The sequence below is a fragment of the Colias eurytheme genome, chromosome 12 (assembly GCF_061535395.1).
Source record: "Colias eurytheme isolate Ceu_HAF_F1 chromosome 12, ilColEury1 Martin Lab GWU primary, whole genome shotgun sequence".
NCBI classification, from domain to species: Eukaryota; Metazoa; Arthropoda; class Insecta; order Lepidoptera; family Pieridae; genus Colias; species Colias eurytheme.
In genome coordinates, this window is record NC_142991.1 from 5,136,137 (window position 1) to 5,159,172 (window position 23,036).

Below are 23,036 nucleotides of genomic sequence, written 5' to 3' on the forward strand. Positions count from 1 at the left end.
AAAGTCCGATGCTTTTTCAATTTAGGTACATAGTGAACAAAATACCGTACCGCACCGTTTTAATAGGTGAGACTTAACTCTCTCTTCTCTTTATAATGGCCCACTAAAATATTTCACTATGAATTACCTACTGGTTTATAATGTTTATGAATGAGAAAGTGTGTTTAATACACAGTTTGATAGGTCATTGTCGAAAGAAAGAAGACAAGCGTCGCATCAGAGCGATTTTATCATAATATTAGGTGCGCTCCGCGGTTTCACCTGCGTGGCACCGCTCCTGTTGGTCTTAGCGTGATATATAGCCTATAGGCTTCTTCGATAAATGGGCTATCTAACACTGAAAGAATTTTTCAAATCGGAATAGTAGTTCCGTGTTCAAACAAACAAACTCTTCAGCTTTATAATATTAGTATAGATTAGTATATAGATAAGTTTTGGTCTATAGATATTATAGAGCCTTAATGCCTGGTTTGTATTAAGTTGTTAAACTGTAGATAACTAAATTTTAAGTGATTAATTGCGTGTAAAGACACAATTTAGTAGCAAGTTGTAAGTTAAAATTTAGTTGACAACTGAACTCGATAATTAAAATTTTGTCTATTTTTCTGTTAAGTTTGTGGGTGGGGCTTGTTACTTGACACGTTTGGACGCCCACAATTTAGTCAAAACCACACAAAAATTGTTTGTCATGTTTCTTTTTGTAGACTTGTGAAAGAATACTTGAAGATAAAATGCTTGTGGAATGTGCACGGTACTGATCTCTTCTATTTATCCAATTTCTCGCCCACAATCTTTTGGGTGTAGTTATTCCTTTATAACCTCATAACCTCCTATTGAGAGTGACTCTACATTAGACTTTATATCTCGGTGAAAAATGTATCTCATTCTAAACTATTTGAAAAAATGATAGCGCCATAATAAGTCGGATGGCGCGACCAGTTTCCCACACTGGAAAGTGGAAACAATAATGCTGTATGACATCTTGGGCTGAACTTAAGCGTTCGGACCTTCGACACGAATCTGGCGCGCTGTATGTTTGTGGTGTGAACACCGATAGTCGCGTCCGATAGTTTGTTTGCAACTTAATTAACATATGAAGATGGTTAGTTTGTACCTTAGATTATTAAGTTATTTCACAGTTACTTAACGATGTAAGGCTTGTACAGAAGTGGTACAGAATAATCTTAAGAATACAGTAAGAATTATACAGTCCATGGTCCAAGTCCAAGAGTCAAGACTCAAGACTCAACCTGATAATTGATTAATTTAATTGATTTTTAATTTTATCTATGGATTATGGAAGGAAATGTCACTGTCACTTTAGACATTGTTTGTTTTCGTATTGTATGAGTTTATTTCGTAAATAAAAATTATAACAAATTCAGCCCATCAAAAGACATGGTTAAACTAAATGTGATGTAAAATATAAGAAAGTTTGTCCAATCGTTACTAAACTTTCACCATGGATAAATTAACAGTCATATCCGGAACCCTTTTCATGGCCGCAGACGTATTTGCTATTGTGAGTCTTGCAATGCCCGATTGGATAATAACAGACGTTGGAGGTATGATAGTATGTTTATTATATTAAGAGCATAGTGATAACAAAATTTATAGAATCACCAACTAATTATTTACCTTTTGCAGGGGACACCAGACTTGGCTTAATGTGGTCATGTATTACTTTGTATAATCGCCCCCAAGTTTGTTTTACTCCAGACCTTCAACCTGAATGGTTACTGGCTTTGATTTGTATATTTGTAGGATGCATATGCATAACTACTACAGTTATTCTTTTAGCTTCAAGCCACTTTGACCGAAATGTTATTCCATATGCAAGATGGGTTGGATTTGCTGCAAGTATGTATGAATTCTAATAATTATCCTTTATAAAAAAATAACCAATTTTAATTGTTAATGCAGTGTAATTCTATTAATGTAAATTAATATTTAATACACTAAACAAATTGTTTCCATAAAACATCTATACAAATTAATTACAAGATTTGAAGGACAAATTTCTAAATAACACTGCTTACTATTTCCAGTGGTAGTGTTCTGCCTTGCAGCTGTTATATTTCCAATGGGCTTCCATGTAGATGAAATTGGAGGTCAACCTTACCAATTACCTAATAGCCATCAAGTGGGAATCTCTTACATATTATTTGTATTATCATTGTGGATTACTGTGATATCTGAATTATTTGCAGGAAAAGTGTGTTTGCCTCACTTTTAGTTGTAAAATTATTTACTTTAATAAAAAAAATGTTTACTTTAATTAGGTTTAAAGTATGTGTAAGTAATGGTGTTTGTTGGTATTTATATGTTAATGAATTTTAATTAAAACATTCCAATTGTTAATAAAAATTAAAGATCTGATATAAGTTATATTTGTTTCTTATTTTAATTCCTTCAAAATATGTCCCCCATATCATTCTGATGATGCACTAATTTCAATAATCATAAAGAAAAATTGTAGGTACTGTAATTTTTATTCTCACTGAATTGAATTTCATTTGTACTAGGTACATAAATCAATTTGTAACTCTTGGTTTAATCTATTTTTTAATGAAGTAGTTTTACGGAACTATTATATTTTAATCTTGATGAGAAACATAATATAGGTAGGCTTTTTTTGTTAGGCTTTCCCAAACCTAACAAATGATATACTAAGACCTTCCTGGACAACCACTATCCATTTAAATTCATAATATTTTACCCAATAAAAGGACATCCTACTGTAATGTTGAGCTACAAGCATTTTTTAGTTATCCATTTTTTAGATCAAACATTAAAAAATAAGCCTCCCATTGTGGGTGCTTTTCAGGCAGCTTACAGACTACAGAGTACAGTTACAACTTTAAGCCTAAAAACAGCCAGGTTAAAACATGTATTTCCACTATGAGTAGATATAGGTGTAAAAATAAAACAAAAATTTAAAAAATAACCAAAATGTTTTATTAATATGACTATCTTACAATCAATGATTACTGAATTATTTATTTTAAAAGATTTAATCAAAACCATTAATATTTACAAAATAATTAACACTTATTGTCCATTTGCTAAAATATACTATATACCTCTTGTGAATGTTTATAGCACTTAAAATGTCTTTACACTGAACCACTTTCTTCAATATGTATTTCTTTCCTGCCATAGCAGAAGCAAATCTTCATAAGCTCAGAAATCCGCATCCAACCACTTCAGCTGTGTAACTTATAAATTAAGTATGATGATAGGTTCGCCGCCTCAGCCTAGCAAAATAAGGTGCATAATAACGTGATCTGGAAGTAGTATCACCTCACAAAACTGGACCCTGTGGCTATGCAAGTTTTACATAACCACACAACAACATTCTACTATAACAGGACGGCTGTCAAACAGAAAATGTTATATATTTGCAATAGCTGGCAGGCTGGCTTTGCAATCAATTTGAGTCTGGTCGCAGCCAGTGTACGAAAGAGGAAACTGATTTAAAAATTCAAAGGCCTTAGTACTTGACTCAAATGCCAGCTCCTTTGTGATGAACTCCACAGGAACACTCTGTCTGTAGCTGCACACATAAGAAAATTTTAATAAACCCATTCCAACCAAAAGGTTGGACAAAATATATAATATTATATTAGAATATTACCTTGAAGAATTTATTATACATATATTATTATTTAGTACTTTATATAGAACTAAGAGAAAGCCTTAAAAAACTGCAAAATGATTTATATGTAAAATTATAAGTTATAAGTAGATTAATTAAACTTATACTACAATTGTTCCAAATTTGTTTACCTTTTAACAAACCTTATGATTTTAAAGTCACAATATTCCTCGTTCAGTTAAATGAAAAATTGTATGAGAATATTCATTCTTCTTTAGTTAAATTCATGTCTTACCTTATCTTTGAATATAATTACCCACTGCCATTCATTAATCTATGACCCAGCATTTATTATTTTTTAAGTCAAATAAAAAAATATAAGATAGATAACATACGACTTTATGATGTATTTGAGGTACTGCTTCCGCTCACGCTCCACAAACCAGTCCATGAGGTAGCCAGCCATTAAAGGAGCTGTCTTGTAAAGAATAAAAAATTTGTGCAGATTTCCTGTCGCCCAAGCACACCTTGTGTTTAAAGCATGTTTTATACAGTCATTTTCTCTGTCTTCTTTAGTTAAAAATTTAAATATTGTTGTTAAATCTAAAAATAAATGATAAAAAGGTAATTAGTTCACATTCCAAGAATAATAATAACAAGTAACACAACAAAAGAAGATTAGACTATGCTCAATTATAAAATTTATATTACCCAGAGTATTCTTAGTGAAGAGATAATATAATATCCTATATGCAGTAAATTCTGCAGCATTAGTTCTGCTTTCTGGTAACTCTGAGTATAACATTTTCAACTGAGTCTGACACTGATTAAACTCCTCATGATCACCCTTTTCTAATGCTATCCTAGCATGAGTTTCATAAACCTCTACAGTAAAACTATCCCGTACACCTTGTACCTAAAGGATTTAAAAAATTCATTAGTAATATCAAAACATATTTGTTATTTATAATTAACTAGCTGCTCCGTGTGGTTTCACCCCCGTGGCTGTTTCACCCCCGTCCTGTTGCCCATAGCGTGATGAAATATAGCCTACTAGATTTCCGCCCGCGGCTTCGCCCGCGTTTTCAAAGGAAAACCCCCATAGTTCCCGTTCCCGTGGGATTTCCGGGATAAAACCTATCCTATGTGTTAATCCAAGTTACCCTCTATATGTGTGCTAAATTTCATTGTAATCGGTTCAGTACTTTTTACGTGAAAGAGTAACAAACATCCATACATCCATACTTACAAACTTTCGCCTTTATAATAGTATTAAGATAACCTTCCTCAGTAAATGGGCTATCTAACACCGAAAGAATTTTTCAAATCGGACCAGTAGTTCCCGAGATTAGTGCGTTCAAACAAACAAACAAACTCTTCAGCTTTATAATATTAGTATAGATAAACAATTATTTCAATTCATAAATTTACTTACTGTTAAATCCTGTCTTATAGATTTTAATTGATCACATGCATATCTATAATCTTGTCTCTCTATCCATTTGTCCTTAACATTCCTCAGTGAGTTTCTTAAAACAGAAACAGGCCGAACCTCACATGCTTCCGGTGCTCTTGTTAGCCTTAAGAATGACTTTTCAATATCTAAACAAGTACCTACTATATGTATATTATTAAGCTCATAATCTCCTTCTGTATCCATCAAAATTGGTTTCCTGGGACTTGGTTCAAGTTTGTTAGGATTTACTTGTAATGAGCTTGCAATAGAGGGCACATGGCTATTAGCAAACCTCTCTGCCCTCTTCTGCAGTTTCTCCGCATTACCTTGTACATCCTCAACTTGAAATGCACTGTATGCTACCTTTTTGGCTTTTTTTGCATACTTGTCATTTTTCTTTGAATCCAATGACAATCTTTCCTTAATTTTTGGTTTACCTTTGCTTTTGAAAATCTTTTTTTCTTCAACTTCATCACCAGAAGCAGATGAGGTACTGAAACAAATATTAAATACTTTTATTTATAAATAAATATAAACTACTTAGTTTACATAGTATATTAAATACTAGCCGCTCCGCGCGGTTTCACCCCTGTGGCTCCTCTCCTGTTGGTCGTAGCGTGATGAAATATAGCCTATAGCCTTCATCGATAAATGAGCTATCTAACACCGAAAGAATTTTTCAAATCGGACCAGTAGTTCTCGAGATTAGCGCATTCAAACAAACAAACTCTTCAGCTTTATAATATTAGTATAGATTAATAGAAAAATTAATTTTTAAAAATATAAAAAAAAAATATATATATTTACAACAACTAACCTATGCCTTTTTTTAGATGGGCTCCGGGACCTTGACCTACTATGTGATAGCTGACGTCTCCTCCTTTGCGTATTCTTTGTTGCACTAAATGCTTTTGCTGCCAATATTTGCTTAAGTTTATTATTTTGTGGAGTATTTTCATTTTTTTGATATAAACTTAAAGTTCCTTGAACTGGCTTTACTTGCAAATAATCCCTTTCGCTATGAACACTAGGTATAGGTTCTTCATCCCAGTTTCGGGTCCAAATCTCTTCTCTGTTAGCTGCTGCTGTAATTCGTCCTTTTAAACAAATGTCTATTTGATCACGATCAAAACCTGTTTTACACTTTTCATAACACCTTTTAATATACCTCTCTAAACTTTCCGGCCATGTTCCAGCTGATGTTTGAATTGAAGATGATTGTAAAAAATTTGAGGAATCACTGTTGGATATAAATTCAGATGTTCCCTCTTTAGATATTGAGTCTATAGGTTCACCTAGAGGCTCTGGAATATCTTCAGTGGCTATAGGAGGAGGCAATGGGACATCTAAAGGAGGCGGAGGTGGCTTGGGAAGATCGTCTGGAGGAGGACAAGGCGGTAATGGCGGAGGGTGATCGGGCAAAGGTGGTACCATGGAAGTATTATTGTCGCCAGTATTTCTATTGTTTCCTTTTTTACGCTTTTTCTTATTATTGTTGTTGTTATTATTATGATTCAGTAAAAGCGGATTTTCGGTGGGAGGAATAGGCGTCGATTTTCGATTGCTGTTAAGATTAAACCTGATAGGCGACTGATTAAAATAAGGTCGATTTGTGTCAAGTGGAGACATTCCTAGTAACGGCGGTGGCGGTTTTGAAAACTGCATTTGGCCGAAATCAGATTTAGAGTCTTTACTTGGCTGGAATTGTGTTTCGTTATGGAATCCACCGTTGTTTGCCATTTGATTGAAATATTGTTGATTAAAGAAGTGCGGGTACATTCCGCTTTGATAACTGTTATAATGATTATATAAACCATACATCCATGGATTGTGGTTTGGAGGCATACCACTCATAGTTTGCAAGGGCGGTTCCTTAGATGTATTTTCAGACATAGCTTAAGTTTAACGACTAAGTCCTAAGAATACAGATGAAAATACCTTGCACAAAATGGCGACTTGTAATGACGTCACTATTTTTAAGTAGGTAGTACTGTTGAAATAAATTACCACGCTATACGAAGACACAATATGCACCGAGTGATAACTTTCAATCTATTAAAAATAAAGAAATTTAAAATACCACAGCTCGTATCCTGTGAATGAAAAGATGAATCCAAGTCTATGTCTATGTAATTAATTAATTTCAAATCACAAGCACAAGAGCACAAAGATGGCACAAAGCAACATGAAACCTACGATTTTATTTTTTTTCAACTCTATAGTCTTTGAGAGTTACAGAATAAATACAGTTCACAGATAAAGCGTCTTATTTACGGTCCATCTTGACGTACGTACCGCCAAGGTCATACACGATGCACGACGCAAAACGACAGTGAATAGCATTGACGTACGTCAATAATTATTATTATTATCTTGCTGGATGTGCACGACCCACTTTTCATCCAGCAAGCACCCCCACCACCGCGAACGTCGTGCAGATGGACAGTGAATAGCGCGGACGTACAGCAGATTAGTGTTGCCAACAGAAATTAATGTAAATACTTGGAAACGTGGCCTATTGATATGATTTTTTTGTGATAACCTAGTGAGTACCAACATGAGCAAGCAAGAAACAGTTATTTTTGATTTTTATATACACAGGAAATCCCAATTATCATTACTTTTGGATCAACCTTGTACACATGGACAGTTTATATTCAGAAGTTATTATTTTAAAAGAACTCCAAGGCGAATTGTTGAATAACACAGATTTTATGCAAAAGTCCACTGCAGAAAAATGGCAATTTATTTAAAAAAAATATCTTGACGAATTTGTTTGCTTAAAAAAAATGATTAGCTATATACTTTAGCTATATAATTGACGACGCGGTTGGCGCAGTGGTAAAATAACTGCCTACTGAGCCGACGGTCCCGGGTTCGATCCCCGGTCAGGGCAAATATTTGTGTGATGAACTCAATTATTTGTTCTTGGGTCTGGGTGTTATTATCTATATATGTATTTATTAAATATTATATATTTTATCGTCGCCTAGTACCCACAACACAAGCCTTAATTGAGCTTACTGTGGGACTAGGTCGATTTGTGTAATAATGTCCCATAATAATATTTATTTATTTATCTTGTATCGATGAGATAATATTTAACGCAAAGGATCAATTAGACATGGACTCTTACTTTATAAGAGACAATGCGACTTTATTAATTGAATTCAGTGTATACTCTCTGTTCCCGCCACTTTAGCATTTACTGAAAGAGTCTTTTCGGTCATGAATGTGAAGTGGCGGGAAGAGAGAAACCAAAAAAAATAAGACGCTTTATTCACGGTCAATCCCCGACGTACGTCGGCTCAAGGCCGCGGTGCTGGATGTATCCTACTGACGATCGTGCGCGCATCAAGCATGGCTAGGGTTGCCAACTTTTATTTGAAGAAATAGAGTATATCTGATTTTAAAGGAGGTAAATAAAGAGTAAATAAATCTTTTTAAAAATGTATTTTTTTGTACTTTTTGCAGTAACTAAGAATTTTTCATTATTTTTAAATGAATTATATGAATCCAAACATTCCAAATCTAAATTTATATATTTCAAGAGCTCATTTTTAATTAATTTTTAATGAAGCTCGGTTTCTCTCTTCCCGCCACTTCACATTCATGACCGAAAAGACTCTTTCAGTAAATGCTAAAGTGGCGGGAACAGAGAGTATATAGCTAATCATTTTTTTTTAAACAAACAAATTCGTCAAGATATTTTTTTTTAATAAATTGCCATTTTTCTGCAGTGGACTTTTGCATAAAATCTGTGTTATTCAACAATTCGCCTTGGAGTTCTTTTAAAATAATAACTTCTGAATATAAACTGTCCATGTGTACAAGGTTGATCCAAAAGTAATGATAATTGGGATTTCCTGTGTACATAAAAATCAAAAATAGCCGTTTCTTGCTTGCTCATGTACTCACTAAGTTATCACAAAAAAATCATATCAATAGGCCACGTTTCCAAGTATTTACATTAATTTCTGTTGGCAACACTAATCTGCTGTACGTCCGCGCTATTCACTGTCCATCTGCACGACGTTCGCGGTGGTGGGGGTGCTTGCTGGATGAAAAGTTGGTCGTGCACATCCAGCAAGATAATAATAATAATTATTGACGTACGTCAATGCTATTCACTGTCGTTTTGCGTCGTGCATCGTGTATGACCTTGGCGGGACGTACGTCAAGATGGACCGTAAATAAGACGCTTAAGAGCGTTTTCACATTATCCGATCCGATATCGGATATCGGACGCCGATAGCCGATATCCGATATCGGATACAATTTGCCCTTTCACATTGTCCGATAAAATCGTTCCGATATCATCATGAGTGTTGCCAAAAATTTTTAGAGAAAACTAAACTAAAATGCCAGTTGATAAAAAAAGGTATAATTAAAAAAAATCAAATGTTATATCATAGTTGTACATGTACATTAAAAATAACTACGATAAAGAAAAACAACTTCAAAAAAGAAAAGTAAAATGTAAAAAAAGATTTGATATCACAAATTACTGCATATTATTTAGATGTGCTATTTACTAAATAGTTTTGATATCGGTCATTTGCATAACATAATATACTTATGTTAACACATTATAAATTAAATAAATAATTTATATCAATACCTACTACAACCTAGTATTAGTTAATAGTTTTAGTAATACATATTAGCATGTACTTAAATACCTTTCAAAATCTATTAAATGAATTTTTAGCAAGACGTACCTAGTCATTTAGTCATTTTTTCATTACATACATTTATAAAAGTTCATGTAGTACCTACCTATGATAAATTTATTAAGTGATACAATCTTTGTTCACATTTTCTTTTCTTTTTCTTATTACACTGTAATATCCTAAAATAATATTGTCACTCGTTCAAATATATTTGTAATATGATTGTTGTAATTTCCTGTAAGTAAAGATACATAAATTATTTTAGTGTCATAAGCAATTATTTTAGAATTATGAGTTTTCAAACTTTGTATTCTTTGTTGTAAATTCAAAATAAAAATAAAATCGGTGTGAAATCTTCTCCTTTTTTTGAAGTCGGTTAAAAACAAAGCACTCAATGACAACAATACAATAAACAGCACACTGCACAACCAACATCCGAGTAGGAGGAGGAGCGAGGCAGAATAAGATAAAATAAAGATGATAGACACTAATGTTTTCGGAGATATATATTTGAATTTAAGAACGCAATATATTTTTGTTTACTTCAGTTCAGCCAATTAAATCAGGCAAATAAAATATAAATAAAGTATAAATCGTATTTTAAATGCCTATAAATACTTAAATGTGTGTTTTCTTAATAAAAAAAGGTTTCTTTTAATAGAAAGGGTTTTAGGTTAAAAGCAAATAATTTTTTTAAAGATTGAGCGCCCTATAAGAGTTAAAATATACAAACTAGTGCTTTTTTGCTGTTGGTATACTGCCTTTTCGAAAATTGAGTTGGCAACACTGAACATTATCGTCCGATAGCCACTGGGAATATCGGTGTCGGCTCCGATATCCGATATCGGACCGGACAATGTGAAAGACAGGTACATATTTCATACATTTTACTTCCCTCCGATATCGGATATCGGCTATCGGCTTCCGATATCCGATATCGGATCGGATAATGTGAAAACGCTCTAAGACGCTTAAGAAAGATTTCACCTCTATGGTAAAAACAGAACTTTGAGTGGACCTTTTTTATAACCAAAATTTTAAAATAAATATTAAAAAAAAACTAAAGGGGACCTAACGAAAAAATTGTGGGACCTTAAATGACCTAACGGAGACAATCATATCGATTAAAGTCATTTTCGACCCAAAATTCCATTGATGGGGTGCTAAGTTTGCATTGGTGGGCCATGCCCCGAATGCCCCATAAAATGGCAAAGTTAGAGAAACGTCAGACCAAAATCCAAATGTCAATTGTCATTTATGTGATTGTGTCAAAATTGAGGTCTACACCGCATAGAGTAATCTACACCGTCTTGACATTCAAAATAAATAACTACCTATTGATTTTTTAACAATAATTTTCTTGTTATTTAAATTAAATTTTTACAATTAAGGTAATCTGCGTTAGGTATGATACATAGCCTAATTATTAAGAAGCTTGCATTGTAACCATTAGCAAATATCAGTACTACAGCAGCCAAATACCTCCCCCTTTTTGTTGTAGTAATCCTTAGGGCAGTAATGTCGACAAGATTGTGGCCTTTACGTATGTTCTACGTAAAATATAAACTTTAACAACTTTATTAGTAAAGAAAAATAACTGCATAATAATATGGATTTGTTGAAAACACCGTCGATACCGTCATTGTTAGATTCCGACTTGGAGTCAGTTGAAAGTTATCCTTACGATGAATTTGAAGAGGTATGAAAAAATTCTTAGTAGTAAATGGAAGCACAGTACGTTTCTATTTCTATAACATAGAAGTGATAATGGTTTCTATATATTTTACAGTTGGACGAGGTTGAATATGCTTTACCAGCAAGCGAAGCCCCTACTTTAGAAGAAGTTTTATCATCTGATGTTAGTGAACAAATTAACATTGCTGACGAAATAATAGAAAAAGATCAAAAGGAACCAGCAACCTGTTCAGCTTTGCAGGTTGATTTCTTACAAGCTGTTTCTCAACAATTATCTCAAGCTGAGGTATTCAAGTTTTGTGTTTACTTTATATGACTATCACAGTGTATGTACTAAGCCCAGTAATATTTCAAAGTAACATACTTTCATGACATGATATCATTCAACAATGACAATCTTAATTTTTTGATGCAACATATTATGACGGACAAAGGTACAGTGTAGTCATTTTAGTAGGCAACATTTGACATCTGTCTGTTTTATCTTCATAGAGCTTAGGAGCTTAGAAGGCCACCAGGCTTTCAGGTGATCTGCTTTAAATCATTGATTAAAGTGAATGATTTCATTCATATGTGAATTTTAAAAATCATCAGGGAAACCCTTTTTTTTATAGTGGGGAAATCTTCCAAAGATACCCACGGCCCCCGGGGAAGGAGCCGTGGGTTATGTCGGATTCTTACCGACTAAAACCCCACTGTGTTCTGTCGAGCCGCTTTAATGCGGGTATTGGTTAGAATTCTTCCACCTGTCCAATACAGTCAAAGTTCCTTATTCGCGCTTCCTTCATTCGCGGTTTCACTATTCGCGGGTGGAAAAAATGCGACCTAATTTCTATATTCGCGGCCCAAAATTCTTTATTTGCGGATCGAATCGGTACATCGGTACATACATATATATATTTACCTAAATAAAAATCAATTGTTATCCTTAGAAAACGCCTGAACTACAACTACGAATTTATAATGTCGACTAAAAAACGAGTAAAAAGTGCTAAGCCATTGCCTAAACCTGAAGATAATACCTAATAAAATGGTAATTAATAAATATGTATGGTCAAAAATTTCAATAAAACTGATTTCTTTATGTATTTGCTTCCTTATTTCGTCACCTAGGAACGTATCCCCTATAACCCCATACAAATTACCATTTCATATTCACGGTTTCTCTATTCGCGGCACATTTACGGAACCTATTGCCCGCGAATAAAGAACTTTTACTGTAATTATATTTTCTTTTGTAAATTTAAGAAACTAAATAAGACAAGCTATATAGAATAATCACAACACAGTTATTAATTTATTGTCATTTTTCTTCACAAGTAATAATTGCATTTAATTCTAGATATCAGCTTTTGATTTTTAGAGTAATGTAACATCTCTAGTTCTATAGTACTATAGTGTATTTAACCCATTGACCACCGAGCGGCCCGATCGGGCCGCGACACAATAGATTTTCTATTGTGTCTGTGATCCGGGGACTGAGGGATTAAAAAGAAAATGGGTAAACTAACACAACATTGTAAAAAAGATCCTTAAAAATCAGCAATTTAAATTAAGTCTTAAAATTATACGTATCGGTCATTATAACAATAAATATGTAATCGTAACTGAAAAAAAAGTTAAGCCATTGTGCAGCTCTTACAAATTTTATGCAGTCGTTAAAAGGTTACATTCATACATTGTTGAATTTAGTTGAACTGTTATTTAAAATTACTCTACTATAGTTTGAGTTATTGAAATAAGACAAGTATAATTATTTTAAAAAGAAAAAATTATAATCGCAACAAACATCATATGCAGGATAGAAAATAAAGAGCCACATCCATCCGCTACCAGCATGTAGGTAACACTGTGCCCATCATTAATTTCAATCATAAAATTAAACAATCATTTATGCATCAGCATAATATGGTGAATTTATAATTGTAATAATTCGGTACAATACCAGCCGCCGAATTTCATCACCGAACCACACGCCACAAGCTCAAATTTCACCCACATCATCTCGATACTTGGCGTTCTTCCACCGTGCGTTTTAGGAGGAACTTCCTACCGCGCACAACTCCTCTGTGGAACGACCTTCCAAATTCGGCTTTCCCAAGGAAATCAATTTGGATTACTTTAAGAAGAGAGCGTACTCCTCCCTCAAAGGCCGGCAACGCAACCACAGTACTCCAGAGTCTGAGGTTGTTCAAGGGCGGCGCCAATCATCTCAGCTTTCTGTACGATGACGCGCAAGCTCGTTTGCCGAACTATACATAAAAAAATAAAATAATAATAATGCATGTCATGCTGCATTTCCAACTAGGGGCAACTTAATGTTAAGCTGAAACATTATAATGATAAATGTGATCAAAATGCTTGCAATAAAATAAATTACCTTATTATATATTTAATTTCTAGGAACGTTCATCAGCTGGAACGGCTACAGCTTTAAGTGTTGGATCTAATGGGAGATTAACTGTGGGAACAGCGCATGGCCACTTACTCTCCTTTCATGACCAGACGCTACGCTGGGTGTGCGACAGTAATGGAGATTGTGGTGCTGTAACTTGTTTGGGATATAACCATGATAGCACTAGACTCTTAGCAGGTTTCGCACGCGGATATGTATATCAGTACGAAAGTGTACGAGGCGTCGTATTACGTAAAGTAACTCTTGGTGGAGAAACATGGGGTACATTAAGAGTGACTTGGGCAGGGAAAGCTGGATTAGCCCTAGATACAGGAGGATCAGTGTGGCTTATGAAATTTTCAAGGCCCTTAGGAGTTAGATCTGCTAAAGTATCATGCCTCTTTTCTGGAGCCAGAGGGGAAGTTGTTACAATGACGGCGAGAGATGCTCGTATTTTAGCACTAGCAACACTTTCTCGTGTCATCATTGTAGCAGGTGGTCGAGCTGCCGGTGTGCGATTAGATGGACCAGCAGATATATTACCTGTCCTAGAATGGTTTGATACTAATAATAGATTACTTGTTTGTGCAAGAGGGCTGATTCTGCAATGGCTTGCGGTTACCGTATCTGCAAGCAACTTAGGACTTAAACCTATTAAACGAGTTGAATTAAAAACAACGCCACTGTGGCTTGGATGGCTTGGAGGCAGCTTGACAATATTCGATTCTGAAGAGAACCTACGCTTATGGGGTGATGATTATGATAAACCACTAGATTTGTCCCATATAGAACCTGTTTATGCTTCTGCATTTTTTAAGGTAAGAAGTGGAGATATTACAATTTAAATTATTATACTGTTGTACAAAACCCTATAAATATAAAAAATTTCAGGGTCATTGGACTGATGGTCGTGTATCACGCGCTATGTGTAAAGCAGGAGAGAGTGCCCTTGCTGGGGCTTGTATTTCTGAAGGCACATTATCTATTCTTGGTCGACGCGGGATTGTGCGTATTGGGCCCCGAGATATCTTAACTAGAGCTCAGGCATTTATGTCTTCTGGGCATCACTTTCAAGCACTGAGACTACTATGTTCCACTCAAGGATCCAAAGCAAAGGCACTAGCTAGTGATTTTGTTGTTAATCTATCAGAAAGACCCCATATTGTCAGTAATAAAAATGTGGCTGTGCAAGTTGTGAAACTCTGTCTTAAGTTTAACCTGTAGTAAGTGTTTTAAATAAATAGTTAATATATTTTTTGAAAAAAAAAACCTTGGATAAATTAAAAATCTTTTTTATAAATTGGTAGATAAATCATATGGACTTGATCTTCATATATTATGTTTAAAAATGTTGGAAAATCCAAAATTGCACGCCTCAGTGGTTATTCATTTTTTAACAAAAAATAAAAATTGAAAGAAAATAAAGAAATCAAAATGAAGTCCGTTTTTTTTATTTTCAGTGAAGAGCTTTGGACATGTTTGTGGGATAATTGTTCAAATGAAAAAGCTTTTGTAGAAGCACTGGGTGACGCCGCGGTTCGAGGTGAAATGTCAGAACATCCGCCCACACCTGATTTTACACAGGTTTGAAGAATTAGTGTATAGTTCCACAAACTTAACTGACCCGGTGATGGTGTCGCTGATGTCGATTTTAGTTCGTAGTTTTAGTAGTTCCAGTTTTTGTCACCGGGTCAGTTAAGTTTGTGGCACTGTATACTCGGATTTTTAATTAGACAAAGTAAACTGACAGCAGCTAATGTCACTTTGTAAAATAATGTTGCCATAATTAAAGTAATAGTGAGGAATTCAGTTCTCATTCAATCAGATGAATGAACAATGAGTGTGAATAGTTCATCATTTCAAACTATAAAATAACATTATTTCTAATTATAATATATAAAGCTAAATAAGATATAAGTTACTAGTAGAATGTAATTATAATCATTTTTTTATTGTTACGCTGTTTACGTTATTGTTTTTGTAATTTTCTCGTTAATTGTATCTAATTACGTTGTGTTTGTTGTCATTGTTGTGTTTATTTGATGTTATATTGTTACACACTAAATATTCACTAGACGATCGATGCAATTTCATTCATTCCCGATTTTCAATCATTCACTTTGTGACAACGCTATTTTTATTTCATCAAAAACTGACAACACAGTGAACGTCAGTTTACTTCGTCTAATTAAAAATCCGAGTATAGTCATGATGTAGACAACAATATTTAAAATCATAAATTGGCGGTGTCGTATGATTGAAAATGTTGTTTAAAAATATAATTTGAAAATGCATTATTTTTTAAGTTAACTTATTTTTTTAGGCTCTAATTGAGAAACTAGCAGACCTAGAGCCAGAGCTAGTGGAGCGAGTGGTCGCTTCTTTACCTCTCACTGCCATTGATCCACATCGCGCTAGTGTATTCACAAGAGAAAGGAAGCTTTGGCGCGGAGTCGGGGCTATTGCAGCTGCATTAGGTAAACTTCGTAAATAAAATTCATAATAACACAAAGATAATTTTGTACTTTGCAATAGTCAAAACTCTTAAAACTTAATTTAGTCGCGAGACATCTATAATATGTATTCTAAACTATTATAAACTGCCCATACTATTTACGCGTTTCCCTGCACACTTTGCTATAAAACATACATTCAACAACAACCACATTTAATAAAATAAACATCAGATATCAGGTACATTTCACGACAATCAATGTGTCATAATAGGTGTTTTCATCATCATCATCGACCTGAATCAAATAATATGATGTACTTTTGTTTGAATGCATAATTTAAGAGACCCATAATATATTATATGGGTCTCTTAAAAGTTCGTATTCAATTCAACAACTACCACATTTTAAAAAATAAAGTCGTTCTCGCTGTCTGTTCGTCCCTATGGACGCGTGACAAGAAAATGGATCGATCCAACCTCGTGTGAACCGAGAGTGACCCATGAACGTTTACGCAGACGGTTGCAGCGGGGCGATGCGCACGCTGGTGCAGTACGTGGAGGCGGGGTGCGGGCGGTGCGCGTGCGCGGGCGGCGCGCTCGTGCTGGCCGCGGCCGACGCGCTGGCCGCGCGCTCGCCCGCCGCGCGCCCGCTGCCCGCGCACGCGCGCCCCTCCGCAAGGCACGACGCGCTCACCACCTTGCTGCACGAGGAGGTTTGGGAACATTGCATTGGTTACTCGGTGTCGGAGCATGACGAGCCTATTGCAAACCGTAGTAATGAGAAACAAAGGCGGAATTTCATTTATTATCTTCTTATAAACATATGTGCATATATATTACAAACATATAAATATATTTGTAAGTCACATAAAAATCTTCCTTATCACGTCAATAAGTCCTTTTTTCGATTAATAATTATAATAACATAATATTTTAATAATCAGTAGCATGTTATTAGAAGTTTTTTTTACCAACAATATGCATAACATAAAAAACATTACAAATAACAGGAAGGTCATCCATCCCCACTCCGCGTGATGGTGAACCATGACACAGGCTCAGCCGTGCGGCTGCTGGAGCAGAGTTCACGCGAACCGCCCTTCGCCGGCCCGCTCGGGAAACAGAACAGATTGAGGGTGGCTCGAGCCCTCCTTGCCTTTACTGATGATATGCCCGTGAGTTATCTCGAGTTCAAAAAGAAATAGATTAGATACAGCCTTATTTCAATAGTCCCCAATGAAACTTTATAACTCGGTTTGATAAAAGGATTGAACTTCCACTTTCGTTCCTATTTGTCTCTCGCTCACTTAATATTTGTCTTTACTAACGTCTGATCAAAAACAGATTCTTAACACGCTTATATACGCACCCACACTTCACCTGTTGGTTTGTGTGTAACTGACTTCTTTAGGTTCGAATTCGACCCACTTTTAATGAACAGATTTAATTCCAACTTTGTACACTTATTAAGGATTGGTGATAACATAATAATTTCATGATTTTACCTGATTATTCTGAATAATAAAAGTGTAATAGTAGTTTTAGATTCAGTTGATCATTAAAGCATGTTTTTTTAGCTTTTAAACTATATTTAATATTATTAATTTTATATCTGACTGATTAGTATGTGCCAAATGGCAAAAAAGATTATATTAAACTAGCTTTCCGCCCGCGGCTTCGTTTTGTCTAAAACATAATAAATTATTTACTAAAAACCTTTCTCTTGAATCACTCTATCTATAAAAAAAAACCGCATCAAAATCCGTTGCGTAGTTTTAAAGATTTAAGCATACATAGGGACAGGGACAGAGAAAGCGACTTTGTTTTATACTATGTAGTGAAGTTATTTATAGTATATTTTTGTTGTAGGAATACGATAGAAGATTGGAAATTTTAGAATTCGTGACGGGACAACTGCATAATGGGTCCCTTCCTTTGGACCAAGAATTGATTCAGAAAGTGCAAGACCTTGTGACAAGGACAGAAGGTGAAAAGACCGATCGTGCTTGGCTCTCGGTTCTGATGCGAATACGTGCGCAAAGAGATCAGCTTTTACCTAATTATCGTAACGCTATTCCGCGATCTAGAATACTCTGGAGAATAGATGCCCTGTTGGGTAATCATGAGCAAGCCTTGAAAGAGTTTTTCCAATTAGAATATCCATCTGAACAGGACATTGATGAACTCTTTGAGTATGTTCAATCTAATTCAGAAGTAGCTCCCGGATTTAGACATGTAGTGCGCGAGCATCTACCTGCTCTTATAAAACTGCGACCAACAGCTGCAGCAGAGTTGCTGAACGACGACCAGCCAATGGACGTTGTCGCCACTACAATGCAAACTTTACCATGCAAACAAGCTTTGGAGTTTGGTAAGTGCCTTCTAGGTATGGGACGTCTTAAAGGTCACGCACCAACTATATACCTTCGATGTCTTTGTATATCGCAACCCGACAACGTAAAAGATTTCTTAATCAAACACGCCGGACTAGTCAAGCCGGAGGACGCTTTATCAATTGTCAAAGAATTAGGGCCAAAGGATGCCGAACCGATATGTCTAGAGGCGACCGGCGATCACATGGCGGCCCTCGAATCATTTTTGGAATTGATCGCGGCCACCGATTCGGAGAAGGAAAATAATTTAGTATTGCAAGCGTGCGAATTGTGCGTGAGAATCGGGCCCACGGTGCCGGCGCAAACCGCGGCAGACATGTGGACGCGTCTGCTCAGAAGCATCAGCTCGGTTCCGCCGGCTCTGCTCTTCGAAGCGATAGCGTACCTGCCGCTAGAGGAATTGCTAGTCAAAACGTGTAATTCGGCGCAGGTGGGCCGGATCCTGGCGGACGGAGCTAGCGGAGCGGGCATGTGGCGCTGCGCGAACCGAATCGCCGGGCGAGAGGCGCACGAAGCGCTGGCGCGCGCGCTGAGCTCGGCGCGGCGCGGCGTGGCGGTGCGCGGCCGCTGCGCGCGCTGCGCCGCGCCGCTGCACGAGCGCGTGGGCGTGCGCACCGCCCACTGCGCCCGCGCGTACCACGCCGACTGCGAACCGTTCCCGATGTGCGACTGCGGATATCGGCTCCCCACCGCCGTCGTCAATCTTCCGCCCCTTCACACCCGACAGATTACCATACCTCAAGAGTATAAACTTTTACTTGTTGCGCCTCCCCGGCCAGATTTAGAAGGTGTCGTGTGAGGTGATATTTTATGTATGTACATAAAAGCATAAGCTTAATAAATTATTTATAGGCATACTGTGTCAGTTTCATTTCGATATTTCTTTTAGAAGTTTTCTCCATTTTTACATACGCAGTTTTCATTCGGGTAATGCGAAAAATATACTCCGAATAATATATTTGTATAGAATCGATACAGATCGATGTTAGCTGTGTCAATTATCTATATAAGTATATGTATGCTTATAATAAGTATGTGTATTTAAAATTATTTATGTATGTTTATCAGTCATTTGGTTATTATAACACAAGCAAAAAGCTTAAAATATGGGTTCACATCTTGTCGTGTGTGAAAACTGAAAAATGTGCCAAATTGTTTAAATATTTATTTGACCACGAGACAAAAAACATCCAGATATCGGGTACATTTCACGACAATTCAATGTGTCATAATAGGTGTTTGTTTCATTTCTTAAAAGTTCGTATTATAATCAATTAAAGTGAAGTCCCGTGTCCCCGTAGTGGGGTAGGGGGCAGATGCATTATTCATACATCTGTTTCACTGATCGATTTTTCTTTAGGGACAAGTAGGTGATCAGCCTTCTGTGTCCTGCCAGACCGAGACATTTTTTTTTTTTCGTCTCCACCAGGAATCGAACCCAGGACCCCTCGGTTCTACGCTCACGCGTCAACCACTGTACCGAGGAGGCGGTCAATCAATTAATCAGTATTAATGATTCCATATACGTAGTTCTTGGATTCAAAAGCAGGGCCGCTTTTCTCCGCTCCATTGATAATCTTAGGGTGATAGTATATAGTCTTCCTCGATAAATGGGCTATCTAACACTGAAAGAATTTATCATATCGGACTCGTAGTTTCTGCGATTAGCGCGTTCAAGTAAACAAACAAACTCTTCAGTTTAATATAAGCTTTCCTCACGTGGCTTCATAGTCAATTAAAAAAAATAAAACAACGTAATTTGTCCTTATAACATAGATGTATTTAGTTTTAAATCAATGCACATTTAAATTGCGTAACTATTTATTATCTAGTCATAAACTTAGAATAACATTATATGTAATGTTGACAATAAAGATATGTGCTTTAAAAGAATCCATTATGATTAGCATATTAATTTTAAGGATTTTTATAAAACTCGTTTCTAAATTTGAGATGCTATTCTTATGCTAGTTTCAACACGGATGTCTTAAGTCTAATGTAGATAGAATGCTTTGAAAATATATCTTATACAAGTTATAACAAATAATAATAAGGGCCTCGGAAATATACTGTATTTGTAAATATATTACATTTTTTGGTAAATTTTAATCATTTAAAATGTTTTTTTCTTAAATGTTGTCTATTAACGACCATATTAAACCAATTATATAGGCGGGTGTTAATTAGAACAAATATCGACGCCTACTTTTTAGTGAATGGCAAAAATAATATTGCCACTATGCTAAATTCAATTATTTAATTCAATAATACAGTTGTAGCATACTACAATAGTTTACCCTCGTGTGTTTTTTATAAACACCATAATGTATCTGAAGAATTCTTATAGCATTTACTGTAGATGTATATGTTATGGTCAAACCATAGAAATCTAAATAACAAGACACATAGAAGTGCTATAATGTCATAATTCGTATGAAAACCGCTGTCGCCAAAATCAACACATTTAAACCGATAGCTAAACAGTACACACAAGTATACTACATATATACTTTTATTGGACAGCTTGATTTTAGTGAAAACTAACTTAAATATTAAATTAAGCTTTTTAATATGTATCCTAACGCACGAATTTACGGTTTATTTTAGAATAACATCCCTGAGCATATGAGACGTTTTGTTTATTTTTGCTCCATTACGCAAAAATTCGGCTTTTCTACAACAGAGGTTGTCAATTTTCAATAGATATATAACTTTGAACATAAACTCATAGAAATAAGTTTGAAATTTGTGTTAAACGTGATAATAAGAATGGTCATGGTCATGTGGCATGGTAACCACCTGAGCGGCGACAATGTCACGCGCGCTTACCACTTCTATTGCCTTGTTATTTAGATTTCTATGGGTCAAACCCATAAAAAAAAAAAAAAACAAAAAAAAAATAATTAAACCCATATGCTCGGGCACTCGTAGGTTGGATTGGTCAATCCTCAGGTCTGGCATAATGTCTTTGCCAAAGCCCAAATAAATGTAAAATTTCGGCCTTTTACTAAAATTGTTGTAAAATTGTGATTTTAATGTTTATTGTTTCAATAAAAAATTGTATTGGCGTTTGACCGAGTTTTGCAGTCGCTCCTAGAATTGACTAGGCCAAATCCGAAACAGAATAACTTACGTTCGAGATTTGACTGAAAAGTTAGGACCTCTTAGGTTTATAGTAAAAAACGATGTCAGAGGGCGAAATTCAAATGTATTTCGAGGATTGCCCGATACCTAAGATAAACCAGTCCATCCGCGGAGACATTGTGTTTCGGGATTTGATTATAACATATTTTATATTATTATTTGTATATTGTATCAAATAATTTCCACATTATTAAAAATGGATGAGCACATGCACCATATTAGAAGCTTTTTTTGTAAATGTTGTTTTAATACATAATTGTAGCAGGATCATACAGAAATGCTTGTATTGAGAAGAAAACATATTGAACATTGCACACATTTGAATATAACCTCTATGTTGGAACACAAACAAAAATACATATCGACGATGAAGTATCAATACCTCCTAACTAACATTTTAGCGATTTTCGTTTTATAGCATTTTCGTACTTAAAATAGAGTAATACATAGGCCCATAAAGGTCTTTTCTCTGTAAACAGTCAATTTGAGCAAATATTAAAGTGTAGCAATACCTTATAACAAAATTTGCGTCATTTTTGCTGGCAATATATTCTAACTACACCCTGACGCGTCCGCTCTGTTTTTAAGCACGCTTTCCTTGGGCTCATTTATAGTTTATTCCTGGGTTAAAAGTGGTGAGTTTGGCATACTTTCAAACCAAGAAGAAAGTATCCTAATACGTGCTTCTCCATCAAACTCAACAAACCATCGAAAAATTGCCATTCTTGACGATTTTTTAGATGCTTTTCCAAAACTACCATCGTATTATGAGCGTAAAGATACCAACAAATTGTTCGTAGAGTCAATTAAATTACTAAGCATTGTACATGTTACTGGTATGACGAAACAGCTGCTGACCTGACGTATAGCACTTTTGTTTCGTTTGTAATTAATTACCTGGAAAAGCATTGTGTTAGCCAACAGCTGCCTATTATTATATTTTCTGACAGATGCTCTTACCAAAATCGCCTATTTTGCGTGAGAGATGGAGGTGGGGAAAACCAGCTAAAACTGATACCACCCGAGCACATGAAGCCTAGCAGCTTGTGAGGGCTGCCGAAGGCTTCAGGGAGGGACCCGGGAGACCCCAGGTGTCTTGCCCTGTACTCCGCAACCCCCGTACATTCCATGATGACGTGGGCTGCCGTTTCCTCGGACGCCATGCATGCTCTGCATAGCGGACTGTCTGTGATCCCTAAATTAAAGAGATGTTTGTTGAAGGGGCCG

At 35.6% G+C, this 23,036-nt stretch overlaps 3 protein-coding genes across 4 annotated transcripts; 2 read left to right on the forward strand and 1 right to left on the reverse strand.

Moving 5' to 3' along the window:
* The first annotated feature begins 1,299 nt into the window (after positions 1-1,299).
* On the forward strand, positions 1,300-2,388 carry LOC149903982 (uncharacterized protein C16orf52 homolog A). The gene is made up of 3 exons (XM_090107633.1): positions 1,300-1,565; positions 1,648-1,860; positions 2,049-2,388. The coding sequence occupies exons 1-3, from the start codon at positions 1,463-1,465 to the stop codon at positions 2,234-2,236; spliced, it is 504 nt and encodes a 167-aa protein (XP_089963759.1). The 5' UTR covers positions 1,300-1,462; the 3' UTR covers positions 2,237-2,388.
* A 547-nt stretch (positions 2,389-2,935) lies between these two features.
* LOC149903983 (leukocyte receptor cluster member 8 homolog) lies at positions 2,936-7,260 on the reverse strand. The gene is made up of 5 exons (XM_090107634.1): positions 5,872-7,260; positions 5,034-5,547; positions 4,310-4,514; positions 3,994-4,201; positions 2,936-3,556 (listed from the first exon to the last, which is right to left on the reverse strand). The coding sequence occupies exons 1-5, from the start codon at positions 6,945-6,947 to the stop codon at positions 3,394-3,396; spliced, it is 2,166 nt and encodes a 721-aa protein (XP_089963760.1). The 5' UTR covers positions 6,948-7,260; the 3' UTR covers positions 2,936-3,393.
* Positions 7,261-10,867: 3,607 nt separating this feature from the next.
* Vps8 (vacuolar protein sorting 8) lies at positions 10,868-19,522 on the forward strand. 2 transcript variants are annotated; one of them, XM_090108167.1, is made up of 10 exons: positions 10,868-11,132; positions 11,229-11,426; positions 11,517-11,708; positions 13,826-14,635; positions 14,709-15,040; positions 15,278-15,401; positions 16,141-16,294; positions 16,789-16,985; positions 17,283-17,447; positions 18,142-19,522. In XM_090108167.1, the coding sequence occupies exons 2-10, from the start codon at positions 11,337-11,339 to the stop codon at positions 19,462-19,464; spliced, it is 3,387 nt and encodes a 1,128-aa protein (XP_089964293.1). In that variant the 5' UTR covers positions 10,868-11,132; positions 11,229-11,336; the 3' UTR covers positions 19,465-19,522. The 2 variants fall into 2 exon arrangements, with proteins under 2 accessions (XP_089964293.1, XP_089964294.1); XM_090108168.1 differs by having other exon boundaries at positions 10,868-11,118.
* Positions 19,523-23,036: the final 3,514 nt, after the last annotated feature.